Source organism: Arachis ipaensis, chromosome B7 (assembly GCF_059453495.1).
Source record: "Arachis ipaensis isolate K30076 ecotype BB chromosome B7, ASM5945349v1, whole genome shotgun sequence".
NCBI lineage: Eukaryota > Viridiplantae > Streptophyta > Magnoliopsida > Fabales > Fabaceae > Arachis > Arachis ipaensis.
Genome location: NC_142442.1, coordinates 140001908 through 140021725, shown reverse-complemented (window position 1 = coordinate 140021725; position 19818 = coordinate 140001908). Strand labels below are relative to the sequence as shown.

General features: G+C 31.5%; 1 protein-coding gene across 1 annotated transcript; it reads left to right on the top strand.

The window, feature by feature from the left end:
• The first annotated feature begins 10351 nt into the window (after positions 1-10351).
• On the top strand, positions 10352-18251 carry ATR1 (P450 reductase 1). The gene is made up of 19 exons (XM_016308236.3): positions 10352-10550; positions 10718-11131; positions 12295-12354; positions 12536-12612; positions 12723-12780; positions 12902-12988; positions 13074-13110; positions 13754-13823; positions 13937-14134; positions 14233-14325; positions 14414-14639; positions 14772-14855; positions 14950-15101; positions 15190-15286; positions 15428-15577; positions 16416-16493; positions 16572-16694; positions 16775-16888; positions 17740-18251. Exons 2-19 carry the CDS (start codon positions 10838-10840, stop codon positions 17818-17820), a joined length of 2079 nt encoding a protein of 692 aa, XP_016163722.1. The 5' UTR covers positions 10352-10550; positions 10718-10837; the 3' UTR covers positions 17821-18251.
• Positions 18252-19818: the final 1567 nt, after the last annotated feature.

Sequence of the window (19818 nt, the reverse complement as noted above, 5' to 3'; positions counted from 1 at the left end):
AGAAAAAGGAGGTGTAGAAGTGGAAATTTGGTTTACAACAGTCAAAAACTAGTTTTTGCAGCAGGCAGTATCCACGCGCACGCGTGGAGCATACAACAAGTCATGCGTACGCGTGAGTCATGCGTACGCGTAAATACGCACACACGCGTACGCATGCATCACCAAAATTCCACGCCACGCGTACGCGTGGATGGGCGTTTTTTTTCAAAAATGGGCAGAATGCCCAGAAAGCTTGGTGCAACCAGTTTTAGCCATCCTGCAACACAGATTTATACACCAAATTTTCAACGTCCATAACTTTCTCTACAAAATTTCGTTTTTCACAAAATTGATATCAATCAAAAGCTCATAAAACCATCTTTCAGTTGCAACAAATCACAACTCAATCCGAAATTTGTGGAGTAAATTATGGACCTTCAAAGTTCACAAAAATCACTTTTTACCAAAACACTTCCAAACCTCATTTTCACCACATTCATAAATCTTTACCTATAAAATCTGCATATTGCTAACATATCCAATCCCAACTATTCAACAACCACTTCAAGCTACCCTTAACCAATCCAAAGAGCCATAACCACAACTTTGCATTAGCATATATCATATATACATATATGAACAACCCTTCACATATAACATTCCATTAATACAATTATCAACTTTTCACGCACATTATTCCATTAACACATTTATCAATCCTTTATATATTAATCCATCAACTCATATAACAACTCTTTCTTAACAAACATCAACCATATTCCATCAATATATACCAACATCAACACAACCCATCATAAATAAATCCAAGAGCATACAATTAATAACTTCAACACCTCATAATTTCAATACATACTCACCAACAATTTATTCCAACAACATTACAAGACTAATCATTAAATGCAATCGACTAATTCAACTTATCCTATGGTTCTTCTAACCTAAGTTTTCACAACACCGTAAATATTAAACGTGCAAAATTTAAACCATACCTTGGCCGATCACTTTGTTTCACCCAAGGCAGCCTCACAAAGCAAAACACAGCCCCTCCAAGCTCAAATAAAATAGCCACAAACCAAGTCTTGTTCACCAATAAGCCTCTAAGTACTCCCAATTCAATTCTAATGCATATATACCCACTTAATCTACACCTAATTCATATACATGTTCCAAATTCAGTTTTCCCTCTATAAATGCAAGATTGAGCTAGGGTTAGGGTGTCCTTACCGTACCCATATGCTCAATAGCTCGATCCCATTAAGCCCCGGAAGCTAACTTGAACCTAAAACACAAAATTGGACAAGATTTCACTATAGGATTTCAATTTCACCAAAGAAAGGAGAATAGATATTCTGAATAAAAAATGAGACTTACCAGTGAAATTGATCCTATAGGAAGGTAGAGCTCGATGCGATGGATGCGTGGCCGCAAACGGTGCGGCGATCGGAGCTCAAACGAGGAAGTTACGGTGGAACAAAGATTGGTGAGGGTTTGGGGATTCTCCTTCTTTCCCAATTCTGTTTGCTTCGTTGGTGTAAAGTGAAGGAGAAGAAGCTGATGCTTCTTTTATATTATGGGTCCGGTTGGACCCACGGGCCCGGTTTGAGTCCCGGTTCAATCGGTTCGGTCATTCCGAGTCGATTTTGGGCCAAATTTTCGAAATTGGTATCAAAATTTTCATTTCGATGAGCTCTATCCTCTTTTGATATTAGTTTTGCATTTTTAGCTTTCCTAATTAAAATTCAATTTATTAACTAATTATTTACCGATTTTAACGGGATTTACAATAAACAAACGCAGTCCTATAGACATGTACGAATGGAAGTTTAACATTTATATTTAATTTAACAAGAAAATTCAACTTGCATTCCATTTAAAATTTAGGGTTAAGTACTTTTTTTCGTCCCTAAGGTCTTGGGTCAAAAATCAAAATCGTCCCTGACTTTTTTTGTTATTAAAATCATCCTTAACGTTACAAAACGTTATAAAATCATTCTTTTGTCCATAAACAATATTTTTTTGACGATTTTGCCCTTAAAAAAACTCTTCCCCTCACCACTAACCCTCAACCCACCTTTTTCATCATCACTGAGCCTCTCTCTCTCCAGATTCTTAATCTTCTTTGACCCCTAACCACAAAATAAATTAACAATTCAGCAACAATAACAACAAAATAAATCAACAATTCAGCAAAAATCACAATAGAAATAATCACAAAATTAGCAACATCATAAATTAAAAAAATTAAAAAGGAAGAACTCACTATATGTTCTTCAAAAAGAAAAAAAAAGGAAGAACAAAGAACAGAGAAAGAGAGCAAGGGAAGAAAATTGAAATCGCAGTGTATGTTCCTTCCATTTCTGCCTCTGTCATTTACTCCCTACCTTCAACACTCCTCCCACTTCCATCATACCATTACCTTGACCCTTTCTTCTCTTACTGCAACAAAACCATCACAAGTTTAACCTTAACTCTACCCAAAATCAACAACAACAACAGACACAAAGAGAAAGTAAATAAAAAAATATACAAAAAAGAAAATTAGAAAAAATAAAAGAATGAAAAACAAATTAAAATCCAGAACAGCACCATACCTTAGTCAAAATCCTTTTATTTTTTCTTTTGTTGGCATCCCTTTTCTGTTCACAACAGCCCCCTCCCCGTCGTTCCCTCATTTCTCAATCCCGTAACCTTCTTCTCAAGAAGCGCTTCCAATTTGTCATTCAATTTCGCTGTAGAACTCTCTTCGACGACTACTGCATCTTTGGGCAGAGTGAAGACTGCATCAGCTTCGTCGTTGACGTCTCCCTCCTCCACCGCGTCGTTCGCAGCACCGCCACTATCTGTTGTGGCTCCTCCTCCGACAGCAGCAATAACCGCTTATGGTTCAAGCTCTTGAAAAAGCTTCTATTGGATGAAGTCCCTTTATTTTGTGATTCTTTAATTTGTGTGTGATTCAATCTTTGTTTTTATGATAATGGTGATGATGATGGTGATGGTGATGAAAATATGAGTGGGGTTAGTAGTGAGGAAGAGTTAGAGTTTGGGACAAAGAGAAAGAGAAAGAGCTTCGGTGATGATGATGAAGGAGGGTTAGTGATGAGGAAGAGTAGAAGTCTGGGAGAAAAAGAGAGAGAGAGACTCGGTGATGATGAAGAAGGGGGGGTGGGGGTTAGTGGTGAGGAGAATCGTTTTTTTTAAGGGTAAAATCATCAAAAAATATTGTTTATGGATAAAATGATGATTTTATAACGTTTTGTAATGTTGAGGATGATTTTAATAACAAAAAAAGTCGGAAAAGATTTTGATTTTGACTCAAGACCTTAGGAATAAAAAAAGTACTTAACCCTAAAATTTATGTTTGAACATTTATTTTCCGCAACTTTTACGAGTTTAGCTAAAATAGACGGTAAATATATATATATATATATATATAATGATTCAAAATTTTCAATGTTCAAAAAACATAAATATTATACTTAAATATTTTTTTATAATATTCTCAAAATATATGTTAGCAAAACCTGTTTTATTTTATTTAAAAAATTACAAATTTTAACTAAAATAACTAAAACTGAAAAGAAAATTAAAAACAATTTGTATAGTGTTTTTTTATTAAAAATTAAAAAACTCGAATCCATAATTTTTTAGATGAATATAAAAAAATTATGCCATTTAAATTACTATTCATCGGCAACTATTTGCATAGTTTATATCTAATTCGAACGTCAATTTAATTCATAGTTAATGCGACGGTTTTTTAATACGAAGCACCTTTCACAAGAAATAATTTTTCAACCATTGAATTTAATTATTGACTTTTTTCCTCGTTTGACTTTTGATATATGATCGTAACTCAACCACGAGTCCACGACTTCTTCACACATTATGCCACCTGTTAGCACTTGTTTAAAATAAAAAATAAAAAAATAAAATATTTAATTTAATTATAATATATTTTAAAAATATATGTTAAAATTATTATTAATATAAATTTTTAAATTTGTATTTAATGAATACACTAAAAATTCATCAACTTTATATTTTTCTATAAAAAGCTTTTAAAATTTTATAAATTGTATTCTTAAAATACATATTTGCTAAATTATTTTTAATTCCTATAAAATTTGAATATTTTTATTTTGATCTCATTAAAAAAAAAGAAAAAATTTATCCACCAATTTCGCTATAATACTTTTGTTTTAGATTCAGTTTTCTTTTCTAATTATTGTAACACTGAAAATTACAATTTTAAACTAAAGTAATTACTCAAATTACTTTTTAAAATTTTTTAAACAAACATTTTAGTTTTATAAATTTTAAATATACATAAAGTAATTTGTAAGGCTTAACTCAACCAGTCAAATCAGTCTTTGTCTGAGTTATTTTATTAGGCTGTGTTTGTTGTTGAGAATAAAATAAGATAAGATACTAATAAGATATAAAATTTTGCATTTTGTATTTTGTTTAGTAAAAAATTAGAACAAACTATGAAAATTCAATTTATTCACTTTTTTTCATCTAAAAATTTTGAAAAGAAAAATATAACAATAAAAAATATAATTATAAAAAATTAACAAGAATAATAAAAAAAATAAAAAATAAGTTGTGTCACTTTTTAGTATTTCTGTGTTATTTCTGTTAGGATGGACACAAAATACACTAATTTAATATTTCTGAATACAACGTCTCTATTCATATCTCATCTGTCAAATACAATTTTGTGTCTCTATCTCAATATTTCATTCCTGTAAATAAATGCGGCCTTAGTTACCGACATAGAACATTAATTCACACGTATGACCGTCAAGTATTCATGGGTTGTAAATTGGTCCAATAAATTCCTGCAATGAGATGAATGAATTAGTCCGTAAAAAAAATGAACGAATCAATTTTCGTAGTGATATGGAAGAATTTAGATCCCACAATCAATCCTCTCTGACGTACTCTCTCCCACTGCAATAACCACCACCTAGGTTATATGTTTTGCATATTGAGCATAATAAATTTTATGTGCTCCACTCTTTGCACAAAAAAATTTCAAGCTCTGAAAGAGATAACATACACAAATTTATTATAAATTTTTTATTTTTTTATTATTTATCTGTATCTTTATACGTTGTGCCTGTTCTTATTCTATATTAATATATTTTTCAATTTATGACTTTTAAAATATAATCATAAATGAAATGTTAACATATCTTAAATTATTAAAAGAAGAAAAAAATAAATTGAGTAACCAATAAAATATATAACATTCCATAGCAAAAAAATAAGTATGACTTTTTATTACTTACTTTATGTTTTAAAATAATAAATAATAATGATGCCAAAATAAAATGAAATAAATTAAATATCTTAAATCTAGTTGATTTTCTAAATCTAATTTGATAAAATGTTAACATGTTATTTCTCAATTGCAAAATGATCTTCAAAGATTTAGAAGGCAGTATATTTCTATAGTTTTCTTCAGTGAGTTAAATAAATATCCAGATGAAGCAAGTGAAAAATAAGAAAACATAAATATACCTAAATCTTTTGCTGCGTTGCAAAGTCTATTTTATCAACCAACATCAACTGATTTAGTCAATAAATAAAATTTTTATCTGTAAATTTATATTTAGAATATTAATTCTCTATTTTATTATCAAGAACACAAATATTTGTTTTTGCTTACTATAAAATTTTTTAGGAATTTATTTAAAAATTTATTGTATAAATTTACTCCTTTTAATAAAAAATTTATACCCTAGCATAAAAATTGTGTAGCATAGCACATAAAATATTTTTGTTCGGCACAAAAAATAAGAATTGCTTTAAATTTGTCGTTTTATTGTTGTCTTTATTACATAGCACAAAAACTATTATGACTAGTATAAAAATTATGAAGCATAGCACACAAAATTTGTGTCAACACTAAAAATGAAGATTGTCTTAAATCTCTTGTTTGGTTGTTACTTTTATTATATAGCACAAAAATTGTAATGGCTAACACCCAAATTTAAAACATAAACCAATAATTTTTCTTTTGAGTACAACAATTATGATATATATTAAACTCATACTCATTTTCTGTTTTATTTTAACATGTACCAAATCCATGTACTATCTAATTAAAATAATGAAAAAGCAATCCAAATATTTCATCCATGACAAAATTATAAATATCTTTATTTTTTTATTTACAAATTTATGTTTGATTCCATTCAATCTTTAAATTAAGAGTTCATACTTTATCCATAATAAAGACTTGAATATTGCTCCATTATTAATTTATGATCTACTAAATTCAAATCTTAAAAAAAATTAAATTAAGAGAATTAAAAACACGTTAAACAAATCATAATATAAAATGGCATATCAAAATTACCTCAAGTAGAGCTTTTTTTTTTTTTTTTTCTTTTTCTTGCATTTGTAATATGTTTTTGGTACTTGATCCCAACTATTTTTTAGGACGTTCTCTTGTTTTCACATGTGGTGAATTTTGAAATTCATTAACATCATTTAGATAATCATCCTCATATGATAACATGGTTCTTTTATTATCTTTAGATTTATATTCCTGTATCTCAACTATTACATTGTCAAATGTACAGTATAAAATAGTAGTCAATTCTGGACATTTTGATGCAAATTGACAAAAATTATGTGAATGAAAAACTAGTTCATCAAATTTCTTACGTCTAGCCTCTAATAATGGCTTATCATGACTGCTCTTGATATCTTTATGTTTTTTTTTTAAATTCTTACTCCAACATTTTAGTATATATCCACTTTATTTTACTTGTTTAAAACTTAGTACACACAAAGAATAACGACATAATATACCTCTTAATTCTATGTAACTTCAAAACTATTAACCACGGAGTTTACAACCTGTTCTAAGACTTTGTATGCCTTAATGCTTAAAAGATGATGCTTTAATTTTGTAGTACAATTTACTTTTTCTCTAAATTATGTTTACACTTCTTTAAACTTTGCATGAGTATAGATATGTTGAAATTGAACTTCTACCGATAATTTGTTGCACAATGTATAACACTATTAAAATCTGTAGCATCAAATTTTTTTTTTTGTTCTTTACGGCTAAGACAATTATCATATTATTTCACAAATTAAATCAATTAGATCTTCTATGTAAAAAACTAGTTAAGAAAAACATGTATGTTCTCGTTTATTTATATACTTCTCATTTCAACCTAAACATAACAATCAAGATGTACTGAAATCCATAGATCACGATCTTCAAACGGTTCTATAAAAAAATAATGTAAAAAGTAAGCAAATTAAATAAACCAAAGTAAAGAAATATCTAAGAATAGTACAAAAATAACATGTTCAAACACAAAAATATAGTCATGTAGTACAAAAATATTACCTATTAACCACTTATTTCTACTTATATCATACTTAATAAGAAAATTACTCAAACTGTTTTTAAATTATTCTTTTGAAAGAGAGCCCTAAACAATATAATTCATCTCTTGCTGAATTTCAACATGTCTCTTATAACTATTTAATTTATGTGAAACCTTTTTTTAAAATGTGCCAATTATACTATCTATGAATTATAGTTATCATGCAAATCTCAATAGCACTTAGCATCGATGCATATTGATCAGTAATAATACCTTTTGGAACTTTTTCACTGATACAATAAAACTAACATTCAAATAAATACTTGAATTATCCAGTGTCCGTATTCTTCATCAAAGCACATCCAAAAAGTACAAAATGACGATAGTGATTCACACCAACAAAGAAAGCAAAAGGCTAATCCTACCCGAAAATTTAGAAATAAGACTATATCTCAGTTTAGCATAATAATTTATATACATAACACAAAAATTCATATATTTAGCACAGAAATTATGCTTAATATCAAATAAAACTACATTACCAAAATACTCAAATGCAGTCTTGCTTTTACATTAGCCTAAAATATATTTGTAGTTGACTTATCAATATCAAGTTCAAGCTCATAAAAAAATTCTGATTTTGCTCTCTCAAAATGTATTTTTTCAACTCTTTTGCATCATCTACTTCAAAAACATTACAAATCTCCCTACTAATATAATTTTTAACATCATTTTCGATAACATTTAATTCACGATGATCACCAACCACTGCAACAAGTGCTTGTTATGCTTTACTTGATCTGATACAAGTTTTATCATTATTCTCGATTATCCGGTGAACATGTAGGCTAAGCTCCCTGTGTTGTTTAAGTATTTCAGCTTGATCAGGATACCATGAATGTGGATGGGTCAGAATAACCTTTGAAATAACTCAAATACTAGTATCTTTCACCATATTCATATAGATTTTGCAGGATACCTTGCAATCCAAAGTCGGATTTATCTTCACAGCATGCGGTATACCATATTTGCTATTTTTCTCTCTACTACATGTAATGAATTGGATTTTATTTCATTTTTTCTCCTATTTGAGTTTTTTATTTTAGTAGAAAAAACTGCATATTTAGCATAATATTCACATAAATTTTCAACTTCTTCAAGAGTGTGAAAAATCATCCCAACTGTTGGTATATACTGATAATCAGCATCATACAAAAATTGATCTTAAAATAGCCATAGTAAAAATCACATAAAAAATAAGTTTTAATTTGTTACAGTACAAAAATATTTATAAGTAGCACATATTTAATTAGCATATCATAGAAATTTATATATATAGAACAAAAACCAGAATCATAGAACAACACTAATTTGTTATAGAACAACTCAAGTAACAAAAGCTAATATCAGCATAAATAATCAGAATCTATATATATATATATATATATATATATATATACACACACAAATAGCTCATAAATATCGAACATAGAACAATAACACAAGTAATTTATCAGAATCACTACAAAAGTCATTTGTATCTTTTCAATTACGTTCAATATAAAAAAAAAATCCAATTCACACTGATTTAGTTCATTTAAACTATAATTTTTCATTGTTAACGAAAATTTGCGTATTTAACAAAAAGTCAAATCTAATTTCACAAATACTGCGTTGTATATTGAAAAATTCTAAAACAACATCTAACTAATATAAAATTCTAAAGAAAATGCACAAAAAATTCAGCACAATGCAGTGAAAAATCGAAAGAGAAGAAAGAATAAGGGGCCGAGAGTAAGTTGTTATTTGTTAAAGAAGAGAAAGAATGAATGTAATAAAAGAAAGAGAGTGACGCATGAGTAGATTTTTATTTTTAACAACTTAATTCTACTTAGTTGGTAAAAAGATTTAAATATCCGGTATTTTTGTATTTAAAATAATTTTAAAATTAAATTTCGACACAATATTTGTATATTTACTTAAGAAAAGATATTTTCATATTCTAAATTTGGTAATTTGCCCTAAGTAATTTTTTTAAGTGAGTGACAAAAATTAAAAAAATAAAAAATCCAAAAATAACATCTTTTTGGCTCAATTTTGTTTATATGTATCTTCTAAATAATTATATAAATAAATTTTCACAAAAATAGAATCAAATGCATTATACGTTTGGAAAAATTTTAAGTGCATCAGAAATACCGGTGTTCATATTGTTTTAACAGTTGATTTCAATTAATATATATTATATATATTTTTTATAATTTAGATTAACAGTTAAAACAATTAGAATACCGATATTTTTGATATATTTAAAACTCTTCCTATACGTTTATCATTTATGGTATACTTTGTCATATTTAAATCATATTTAAAAAGACTAAAATTCTATTTATTTTCTTTCAAAGCCATTTCTTAGTTCCATAATTTATTTATTTAAATTATACTTGGCAATGATTTTTTTCTACCAAATATAGATACTAATACGAATTTGAGACACACAGATACATAAATTTTAACATTTTTATAGAATATGGAAATACGATATATATGTAAATTATAAAATATTTTAAAAATAATTTGTAATAATATTTTAATTGTTTTTATGTATTTTTAATTATATAAAATATTTAAAATAATTTTTTTATTAATAAATATAATAATATATTATTTTTAAATTTATTTTAAAAATATATGTTAAGAATAAAAGTAAAATACGATGATATTTAATATGTTTAAACGTGTCTTAAAAAGTAATTTATATATTTTATTAAGATATTGTTACAAATTAAAGATAAATATTATGTCTAAAATATATACGAAAATTTAATGAAGTATACATGTTAAAAGATTTATCTATTTTGTACTTTAAGTGTACATATTAAATTTATAAATTAAAAAAATTTTTATTAAAAAATATAAAAAATTTAAATATCTAATACATTTGTTTTACATTCATAAAATAAATGAAAACATTTAAAATTTTTGACTAATGGAGTAATGATAAGCGTTTCATGTGTCTATGTTAGCTAACTCCTTTAATTAATTATTTAAAAAAAAAAAGTAGGGATGGAAAAGATGTAATAATAACCAATGGGAAACACAAAAGCTATCTTTTTGGACAAAGATCTCGGGGTAAAGTTGTCAACGGCGATCGGGCTGCCTCGTCTTTCTCGCTCACAAGCTGCAACTTGCAAGGTAGATACTCGTAAATGAAAATCTTAATACCCTGAAAATGATATTCATATAAATCCAAATCAAATGGGGAAGTGTCCCTAATTTTCTGGTCTAACTTCTCTCGTGAATATTCTTCTGCTTCTTCTGCTTCTTCTTCTCACTTCCCTCTTTCTCTCTCTTCACCGCAGCCACCACCTAGGGTTCGGCGAGAGGGAAGTGCAGAAGACCGAATCGGAGCGTGTTCCTCAATTTTGACTCAGTAGTTGACTCGGTCCTTCTCCGATCCAACTCACTCGCACTCGTTCGCGATGTCTTCAAGCTCCGATTTGGTGCGTACAATTGAGTCGGTGCTAGGCGTGTCGCTCGGCGATTCTATCTCGGATTCGGTGGTCCTGATCGCGACGACCTCGGCGGCACTGATAATTGGGCTGCTGATCTTCTTCTGGAAGAAATCGTCGGATCGGAGCCGGGAGGTGAGGCCGGTGATCGTGCCGAAGCCGTTGGTGAAGGACGAGGATGACGACGTCGACGTTGGTTCAGGGAAGACCAAGGTCACTATCTTCTTTGGTACTCAAACTGGTACAGCTGAGGGCTTTGCGAAGGTATATTCCTCTTTTTCTTTCTTTTATTTTTTTTAATTTCTGAATTCTGTGTTTTTTGGTGACTTGATGTAATTTTCAGTTCGTTGGGTTGAGAATATGCTGTTTTTATTGTAGCGCGGGTTGTAGCTTTGCTCCATTTTCGTTGATTTTGGATCCTTGTTAATGCTAATGGAACACCACCTTTGTGTGCTAAAGTAATGCTGTGATTAGACAGTGATGCTAAACTGCGATTGAGATGGGGACATGAACTCCTTTTTTGAGAATATGTGCTTTTTGTAGTACCAAATAGTACTATGCTTTTTGGTGACTGAAATTTAGATTGATGAACGATGAAGCTGCATGTGTGCAGCGTGCTTACGCTGAAATTTAGGAGTTGCTTAGCTGTTACTTTTATCTGTTGGCATTCTTCTCATTCTTCTTCTTCTTTTGTTCTTCAAATTTTTTGGGGCGTAAACAAAGGGGAAGAATAGAGACGGTCCAATACAAGAAAATGACAAATAGATTTTGCACTAGAAATGGATCAGCAATGTCTTTATGCTCAGCATTTGCTGTTACTTTTGTTGGATTACAACAATAATATTTATGGCAAACTGAATTAGGTAATAACAGCGCTTTAATGTCTAGCCCCTTAATTACTTATGGCAAACTGATGTCTTCTTCTTTTTATGCTACCCCCTATTTGGATCTTGGAAACACCAAAGAATGCAGACTATTGGTGTCATGTAAAAATGAGTCATTGTAATCAAAGATGTCATAAGGCTTGACTTGCACACTGAGGTTTGGTAATGGCAGTCGAGACTGTTCCTTTTCCGTAAGGTTGGATCTCCCGTGTCTTTCGGGGGGGGGGGGGGGAATCAGTCATCTGACTTGATAATTGTGGTAGTGGATGGGGTAAATGGTTGGAACGTTAAAATGTTATCGGTCTTTGGGCTCATAACAATGAGTACTTTATCCAGTGTTGTATGTTGAAAGTTCTAATGTTTTATTTTTACTACAAATGTTATGCTTGAGTAGTTGATGATTATGTGAAATTAATTCAAAACAGTTAATTACTCTAGTGCTTTGAAATTCACAGCCAATTTATATAATTTAGCTAAAAATCTTGTCTTTAATTCACAGCCAATTTGATATAACTAATGTGCCTTTTTCTTTGGTTATCATAGGCTCTAGCAGAAGAGGTCAAGGCAAGATATGAAAAAGCAGCTGTAAAAGTTGTTGACCTGGTAAGTTGAACAGGCCTGGAATTTCTCCGTTTTGATTGTATATTTGGGACTTAATAGTAATCTTTTAGATGTTGTGAATTTTCTTTGGGCAAGCTTTGGAAGCATCTGCTATTATTCTAATGAAACTTCAATCTGTAAGATAGCTTTGACTTAGCTGTCTAGTGTATTTAATTTGCACCAGGATGACTATGCAATTGATGATGATCAATATGAAGAGAAGCTAAAGAAAGAGACTCTTGCATTTTTCATGGTAGCAACGTAAGTTCGCATGTAAAAATCAATGAAATGCATCTAGTGCTTTTTTAAAAGTGTATGCTGTTCAGCTGCTGTGTTTGGTTTGATTTGATGTATTGGACTTGATATGGCAGTTATGGAGATGGAGAGCCAACTGACAATGCTGCAAGATTCTACAAATGGTTTACCGAGGTTGGTAGTCATTTAAATTTTTAAAGAAATCCTTGATTTATGATTTCTCTCTTATACTTTCTCATGATCCATTCTCTCTTATACTTTCTAACTTCTAAGTTTTGGGGTGCCTAAATTTTAGGGGAAAGAGGAGAGAGGAACCTGGCTTCAGCATCTTACATATGGAGTTTTTGGCCTAGGTAACAGGCAATATGAACATTTTAACAAGGTACAACTCAGATGTTTTTATTTTTATATTTGAAAAAGAACAGTAAAAAAGAGCATAATCTGATTTTTTTTTCCTTTCAAAACAGATAGGAAAGGTTCTTGATGAGGATCTTATTGAGCAAGGTATGTAACCCACATTTCAACGGTATTGAAATTGGAATATCTGCTCGATTGATATTTTCACAATGCCATCATTATCATCGTTGATTAAAATTTTAGAGATAGGTCTCTCAATTCTCATTGTTTTTGTTCATTTTTGCGCTTCATCTGAAAAGTTAACGTACTTGTGAAACTTCATTTTTTCATTTGCTTAGGGAGTTTTTGAACAAGCCCATGGAAAAAGATCAAGTTGTCTTAAAAGAATTGTTTTCATATAGTAAATTCTAGACAGAGATTGAAATTTCCGATTGTATTGTCAAAATGCTAAAAATTCTTATAGTAGTAGTGAGGGATGCCTTGGTTGGCTAGGGATGAACAAGGTTATTGCCTCATTGTAATTTGTTAGTTGAGTAATCAGATAAGTGAATTCTTGTTCAAACATGACGGTTGACACATACCCTGTACTCACATCGTGCCGTTGATAATCCCACTTTATTTAAAACCCGGGATGTTGACTTTCATGTTAAACTTTACATGTATGGAGATTTAATGATCTGAAGTTAGAGGTTGAGCAAGTAACGGCATGCATCTAATATTTGACGCTAGACTCAAGTTAATGATGCAAGGTAGTTCAGATTAGATATCTTCTCACGTTATTTTGCTACAGGTGCAAAGCGTCTTGTTCCACTTGGGCTAGGTGATGATGATCAATCTATAGAGGATGATTTTTCTGCCTGGTAAACATACTCCGATCTATGGCTCAAATATATAGTTGCTGAAATTAAGATTGATATGCACTATGTCATTCATTAAAGCTTGTCAAATGCCATGATTTACTTTTGCTTTATAGGAAAGAATCTCTATGGCCCGAGTTGGATCAGTTGCTACGGGATGAGGATGATGTTAACACTGTTTCTACTCCTTATACAGCTGCTATTCCTGAATACCGAGTAGTGATTCATGATCCTGCCATCACTTCAGCTTATGATAATAATAACCTGAATATGGCAAATGGGAGTGCTGTATTTGACATTCATCATCCATGCAGGTTCTTGGAGTTGTGCATTCTAATTTTATGACCATTTTTCTAATTTTTTTCATTCTGTAAACCATACCAAAACAAATCCATTGGCTATTTTCTCGAAGGGTTAATGTTGCTGTTCAAAGGGAGCTTCACAAACCTGCATCTGACCGCTCCTGCATACATTTGGAGTTTGATATATCAGGGACCAGCATAAAGTAAGCTGGACTAGGTGTTTCTTGTCCTCATTATTTGGTTGTATACTCATGATTAATCTGTTGTCATCTTCTGTCTGATCTTTCTCAGTTATGAAACCGGAGATCATGTGGGTGTTTATGCTGATAATTGTGATGACACTGTTGTAGAAGCTGGGAAACTGTTGGGTCAAAGTTTAGATTTGCTGTTTTCTCTTCATGTTGATAGTGAGGATGGTACTGCGTTGGGAGGTTCTCTGCAACCTCCTTTCCCTGGTCCTTGCACACTACATGCTGCATTAGCACGTTATGCAGATCTCTTAAACCCCCCGAGAAAGGTTTTACATGTTCTTATTTTCATGTGCCTCTTGTTCTCAAGTTATCTATTGTTCTCCTATATTTGTGTTTTCTTTTGATATCCCACTTTTTCTCAAGAAAAGAAGAAATATTTACTTATGCTTCTCTTTCAGTCCGCTTTAGTTGCATTAGCCGCTCATGCTTCTGAACCTAGTGAAACAGAGAGATTGAAGTTCCTCACATCTCCGGAAGGGAAGGTGAACACATTTGCTAACCCTGATTTTCTCTGTTGTTTTCTAGCATAACCTCTTCCCCATTTCTCTTGATGATGTTACAACTTTTGGCTTTTAGGATGAGTACTCCAAATGGGTGGTTGGAAGCCAGAGAAGTCTCCTTGAGGTGATGGCTGAATTTCCATCTGCAAAACCTCCGCTTGGTGTGTTTTTTGCTGCTATAGCACCTCGCTTGCAGCCTCGCTATTATTCCATTTCGTCCTCTCCTAGGTGGGTTATCTTGCCATCACCAGAATAAAAATGCACAAGATAGAGGACCAAGAACTAGAACTGATGTTGCATTATTTTCTATTGCCAGATTTGCCCCTCAAAGGGTACATGTAACTTGTGCCTTGGTGCATGGTCCAACTCCCACTGGAAGAATTCACAAAGGAGTATGTTCTACCTGGATGAAGGTAGCAATTTGACTATCATGCAATCATATGCTCCCTCTCTCAACATCCTGCATCCCCTTTTTGTATTTTGGATGTCCCTCCCCTATTGGATGCAATACCCAATCATGCTGTCATAATTAACTTTACATCTCACATGACCAGAATGCTATTCCCTTGGAGAAAAGTCGTGACTGTAGCTGGGCTCCTATTTTTATTAGGCCATCAAATTTCAAGCTTCCAGCTGATCATTCGACTCCTATTATTATGGTTGGACCTGGTACTGGATTGGCACCTTTCAGGGGATTTTTGCAGGTATCTGGATATGTACAGTTTTCTAGTTTTAAAATTTGGGGAATGGCCAAAAAAAGGAGACATCTTGTGGTATTGCAATGAGCCTCACATAGATACATCCATATAAATAAACTTTCACAACTAAACTGTTTTTCTTTCTATTGAATCATTTAAATGAAACAAACCAACTTTTACAGCTAAACCCTAAACCCTAAATGTTTTTCTTTCTATTGAATCATTTAAATGAAACAATCCAACTTTTACAGCTAAACCATTTCTCTTGCTATTAAATCATTTAAGTAAAACAAACCACTCTTTCATTCCATCAGTTCTCAAGCCTCTTCATCCCCTGTACCCATGCCACTAGCAGTAGTGTTGCTCATTAACCATATCTGCAACATAGGATAGGAGAGGAACATTGGAATTAGATACATATGTGCAATGTTTGTCTAAGGACTTTCAAGTGATTTTATCCCCAGACAAAGTCCTTCCAAGCGACGACATACATAGGAATCAGGTGTCATTGAAAGACATGGATTTGGTGCCTCTCCATGGTGACCAAAGTGGAAGCACAATTCCCATGTCTTTCGATAATGTTTCTTTAATAGAAGTAATGTTTTTCACGCAAAAGCTATACAGTACTGGAATACAAGCTGCTAGCTTATTGGAAAACCTGTCTTACCTAAATGGGTAATTTTGTTTCCCAAATTCTGAAACGTCAATTTTCTTTCCTCAATATTTTCTTATCACCCAAAAAACTTGCCAGTAACATAAATCACTTTCATCAATTAATTTGGTGAAATAAAAGATTATAAGTATCTGCTTGTTCTTAACTCTTTCTTGTCTTTGATTCACCCAGGAAAGATATGCTCTCAAAGAAGATGGTGTTCATCTTGGTCCTGCATTGCTGTTCTTTGGATGTAGGAACCGTCAAATGGTAAACTAGTTGCACTTGCGCTTTCAATCTCAGTGGATTCTTGGATCAAGGTGTGATCTTTTCAATTATGTTGTGTAGGATTTTATTTATGAGGATGAGCTAAAGAACTTTGTTGAACAAGGTGCCATGTCAGAGTTAATAGTTGCATTCTCTCGAGAGGGGCCTCAAAAGGAGTATGTTCAACACAAGATGATGGATAAAGTGAGTGTGGATAGCACAGCCTAGTAGGGAATAAATGTTGCCAGATAAATTACTTATTGCTTTAATTTTCTGATGTGCAGGCAGAACAGCTGTGGAGTCTGATTTCTCAGGGAGGCTACCTTTATGTCTGTGGTGATGCCAAGGGTATGGCCAGGGATGTTCATCGCACTCTTCATACCATTGTCCAGCAGCAGGTGCTTATTGTCTTTCATCATCCATCCCTTTGTGAAATGCTTGATAGTGTTAACTTCTCCTGATCTTTACATGCACAAAGAGTATTTATTTGCACATGCTTCCAAATAATATTGATTTATGGGATTGTACATAATTGACTGATTGTTAGGCTTCTTTTTTTATAGATTAAAGATATGGAAGTTGCCATCTGTTGGTGAAAACTTTTATACTATTCTTTTCCCCTTATATTTCTATTTTCTAGTAGGAGCAAGGCTCTTTTTAGCTTTTGTGCTGAGAAATGTTATGTTCAATATTCTTTTCTTTTCTGTCAGCTGTTGGGGGCTGTACATATTTCAGATATGGCAGCATTTCTTTTATTCTTTTTATACGTGTGCCCATCCAAACATGTATTTTGTGTGTGATTCAAATATGACAATAATTTGTTCACTTGATCTAGCGGTGTAGAGCTTAAATCAGGAGTGGTCAGGAAAAATCAAAATGAACAAGTGCTCCTATTTTTGTTTTAAAAAGCTACTATGTTGGGAGATGGGGGGGGGAAAAAAGATTTTTCTTGAATTCCTTTGAAGCAAATTATAATTCTACGACCTCATCTGCAAATAATTGTTTCAGTGTCTTCACTAGGAACTCTTACCCGAAGCTAATTTTGACCTTTGAATTATATATATATATATATATATATATATATATATATATATATATATATATATATTTCAATTCTTTTTGCAAATTTAGAATGCTGTGTTTTCCTTCTGGCGTAATCAAATTATGGGATATCTGTTTAACTAACTGACGGACTGATTGGACGACACTGTTGTATAAAATATAACCATATTTCTTTATTTAATTTCAGGAAAATGTGGATCCATCAAAGGCAGAAGCTATAGTGAAAAAACTCCAGATGGATGGACGTTATCTTAGAGATGTCTGGTGATTGTTTTTGGTTGTTCATCTGTCTTGATTCTGGCATCCGTATTGTTTGATATGTTAAATTCTAGAATTAGGATGAACCATACTTTTGCGGCCTTCGCGGAATTTTGGGGCACTGACGGTGAAGGCTTACATGTATCCTTGAGAGGAAATGATTTTCTTGACCGCTGTCTTGTTCTTTTCTTTGTTATTTATGTATTTTTATGTTATGATAGATTAGTAGAATATTAAATCCCCAAGCAAGTATTATATAATTTACACTTAGGGGACTGTGGAATAGGTAGTCTCAGATATTGATGAACAACACATACATGTTATATAGCGGATGATCGTCTTATTTTATTAAGTGTAGGAATTCGTAACGAATAATGTTTATTGATGAAACTCTCCATTTGTTTTTAGGTACAAAAATCAAAATACTATTATGCATTTAAATAGTACGTGCAATATCTCTCGCTATATTTGTTCAATAATCAATAATCTGAGCTCTGTTAACTGCAGTTTTCTTTCAACATTTTGATTTTTTACCTGCTACTTTTTTATTTGGCGATGTCTGCGGGTGAAACCTGACAGGTGTACTGTAGTCTTAGTAATTTCTGTTTTTTTCATTCCCTTTTTCTCTTAAACTCATTTAAAATATTGGAATATATCCACGTGAAATGTTATTCCCTGTTAAGGGCTGTTTGGCGGCCCCTCGGACAGATCGGAGTTTTAGCGAGGAGTTGTGAATTAGTGTGTGGGGTTTAATCAACTGTTCAAGAAGCTTCTGCTATTGTTCTAGAACAGGATTAGTATTTTACTACTATTTTGAGAGGGAGAGGTTTTTTTCTTTTTTTTTTTTTTTTACATTTTTTGTACAAAAGAGAGAATTTAAAGGTACAAAATAAAAAATTTAGAGAACAAAAGAGTAACTTTTTATCTTTAGGAAAATATGTTCTTAAACACTTGTTTACTTACACAGAAATATCTTCATTTTGGTGATGAGAAATTTTATTTGGAACTCTCTAAGTTAATGTGGACTATAATACTTATATAAAATAAAATAAATACCTTTTGTATAACAATATAATAATATAATTACCTAATAAAATTTGAATTCTAAGAATGGGAAATACAATAAAGGTAGGTATTGTTTTTTTATCTATCTGGCAATGAGTATAGAATAAATCACTTCATAAAATGGGAATATTCATCTCTTTTTTTTTTTTTTTTTATACTTATAGATAATTTCTTTCACCTTCTCTATTAGAATATTTCACTCCCACATATCATATACTAAGTGAAGAGTTAGAGAATCTGTATCACAAAATTCAAAAGACCTCATATGTTACATACGCAAAATTGATTATTTTATTCCACCACATATCTAATACGAAATCTTTTCAGTAGTATCCTTTTTTTCTGATTAACGTTTTTATAAGTGTTTTACTCTTGACTGATCACCATTTCCTGCAATGCTTGCTTAGTGAGTTTGAATCATTTTAATACTACAATTATTGATGCGAATCTTGTTTTAATAATGGAAAAGAATGCTTTGCAGGAACAAATGCAATAAAGCTAGTCAATCTCAATGAGTGACTCATGATGAAATTTGTTATGAAAATGATGTCATCACGTATCTCTGTGATATATATATATATATATATATATATATATATATATATATATATATATATATATATATATATATATATATATATTGTTCATACTTTGACCCAACACTAAGGTCCAAGTCTAAATAAAAGGCTCAATTCAAAGATTAGCTTTCACTCGACACCGACCTTTTCGCAAGAAGTCGGATCCTACACCAACTTGCTCTAAGAAAGTCGGATCGAAGATTAGCTGGCAGATAACCCTTAAGTAACTGCTCCTAAAATCTTTCAACCCACTTCCAGGAGCCATATCTCAACTTCCCTAAGATAAAGGGACGGTTATCCACCTAAAAAGGTGAAACTACTCCAACAGTGGTTATTGGTTCTCCACTATAAATACACTGACACCC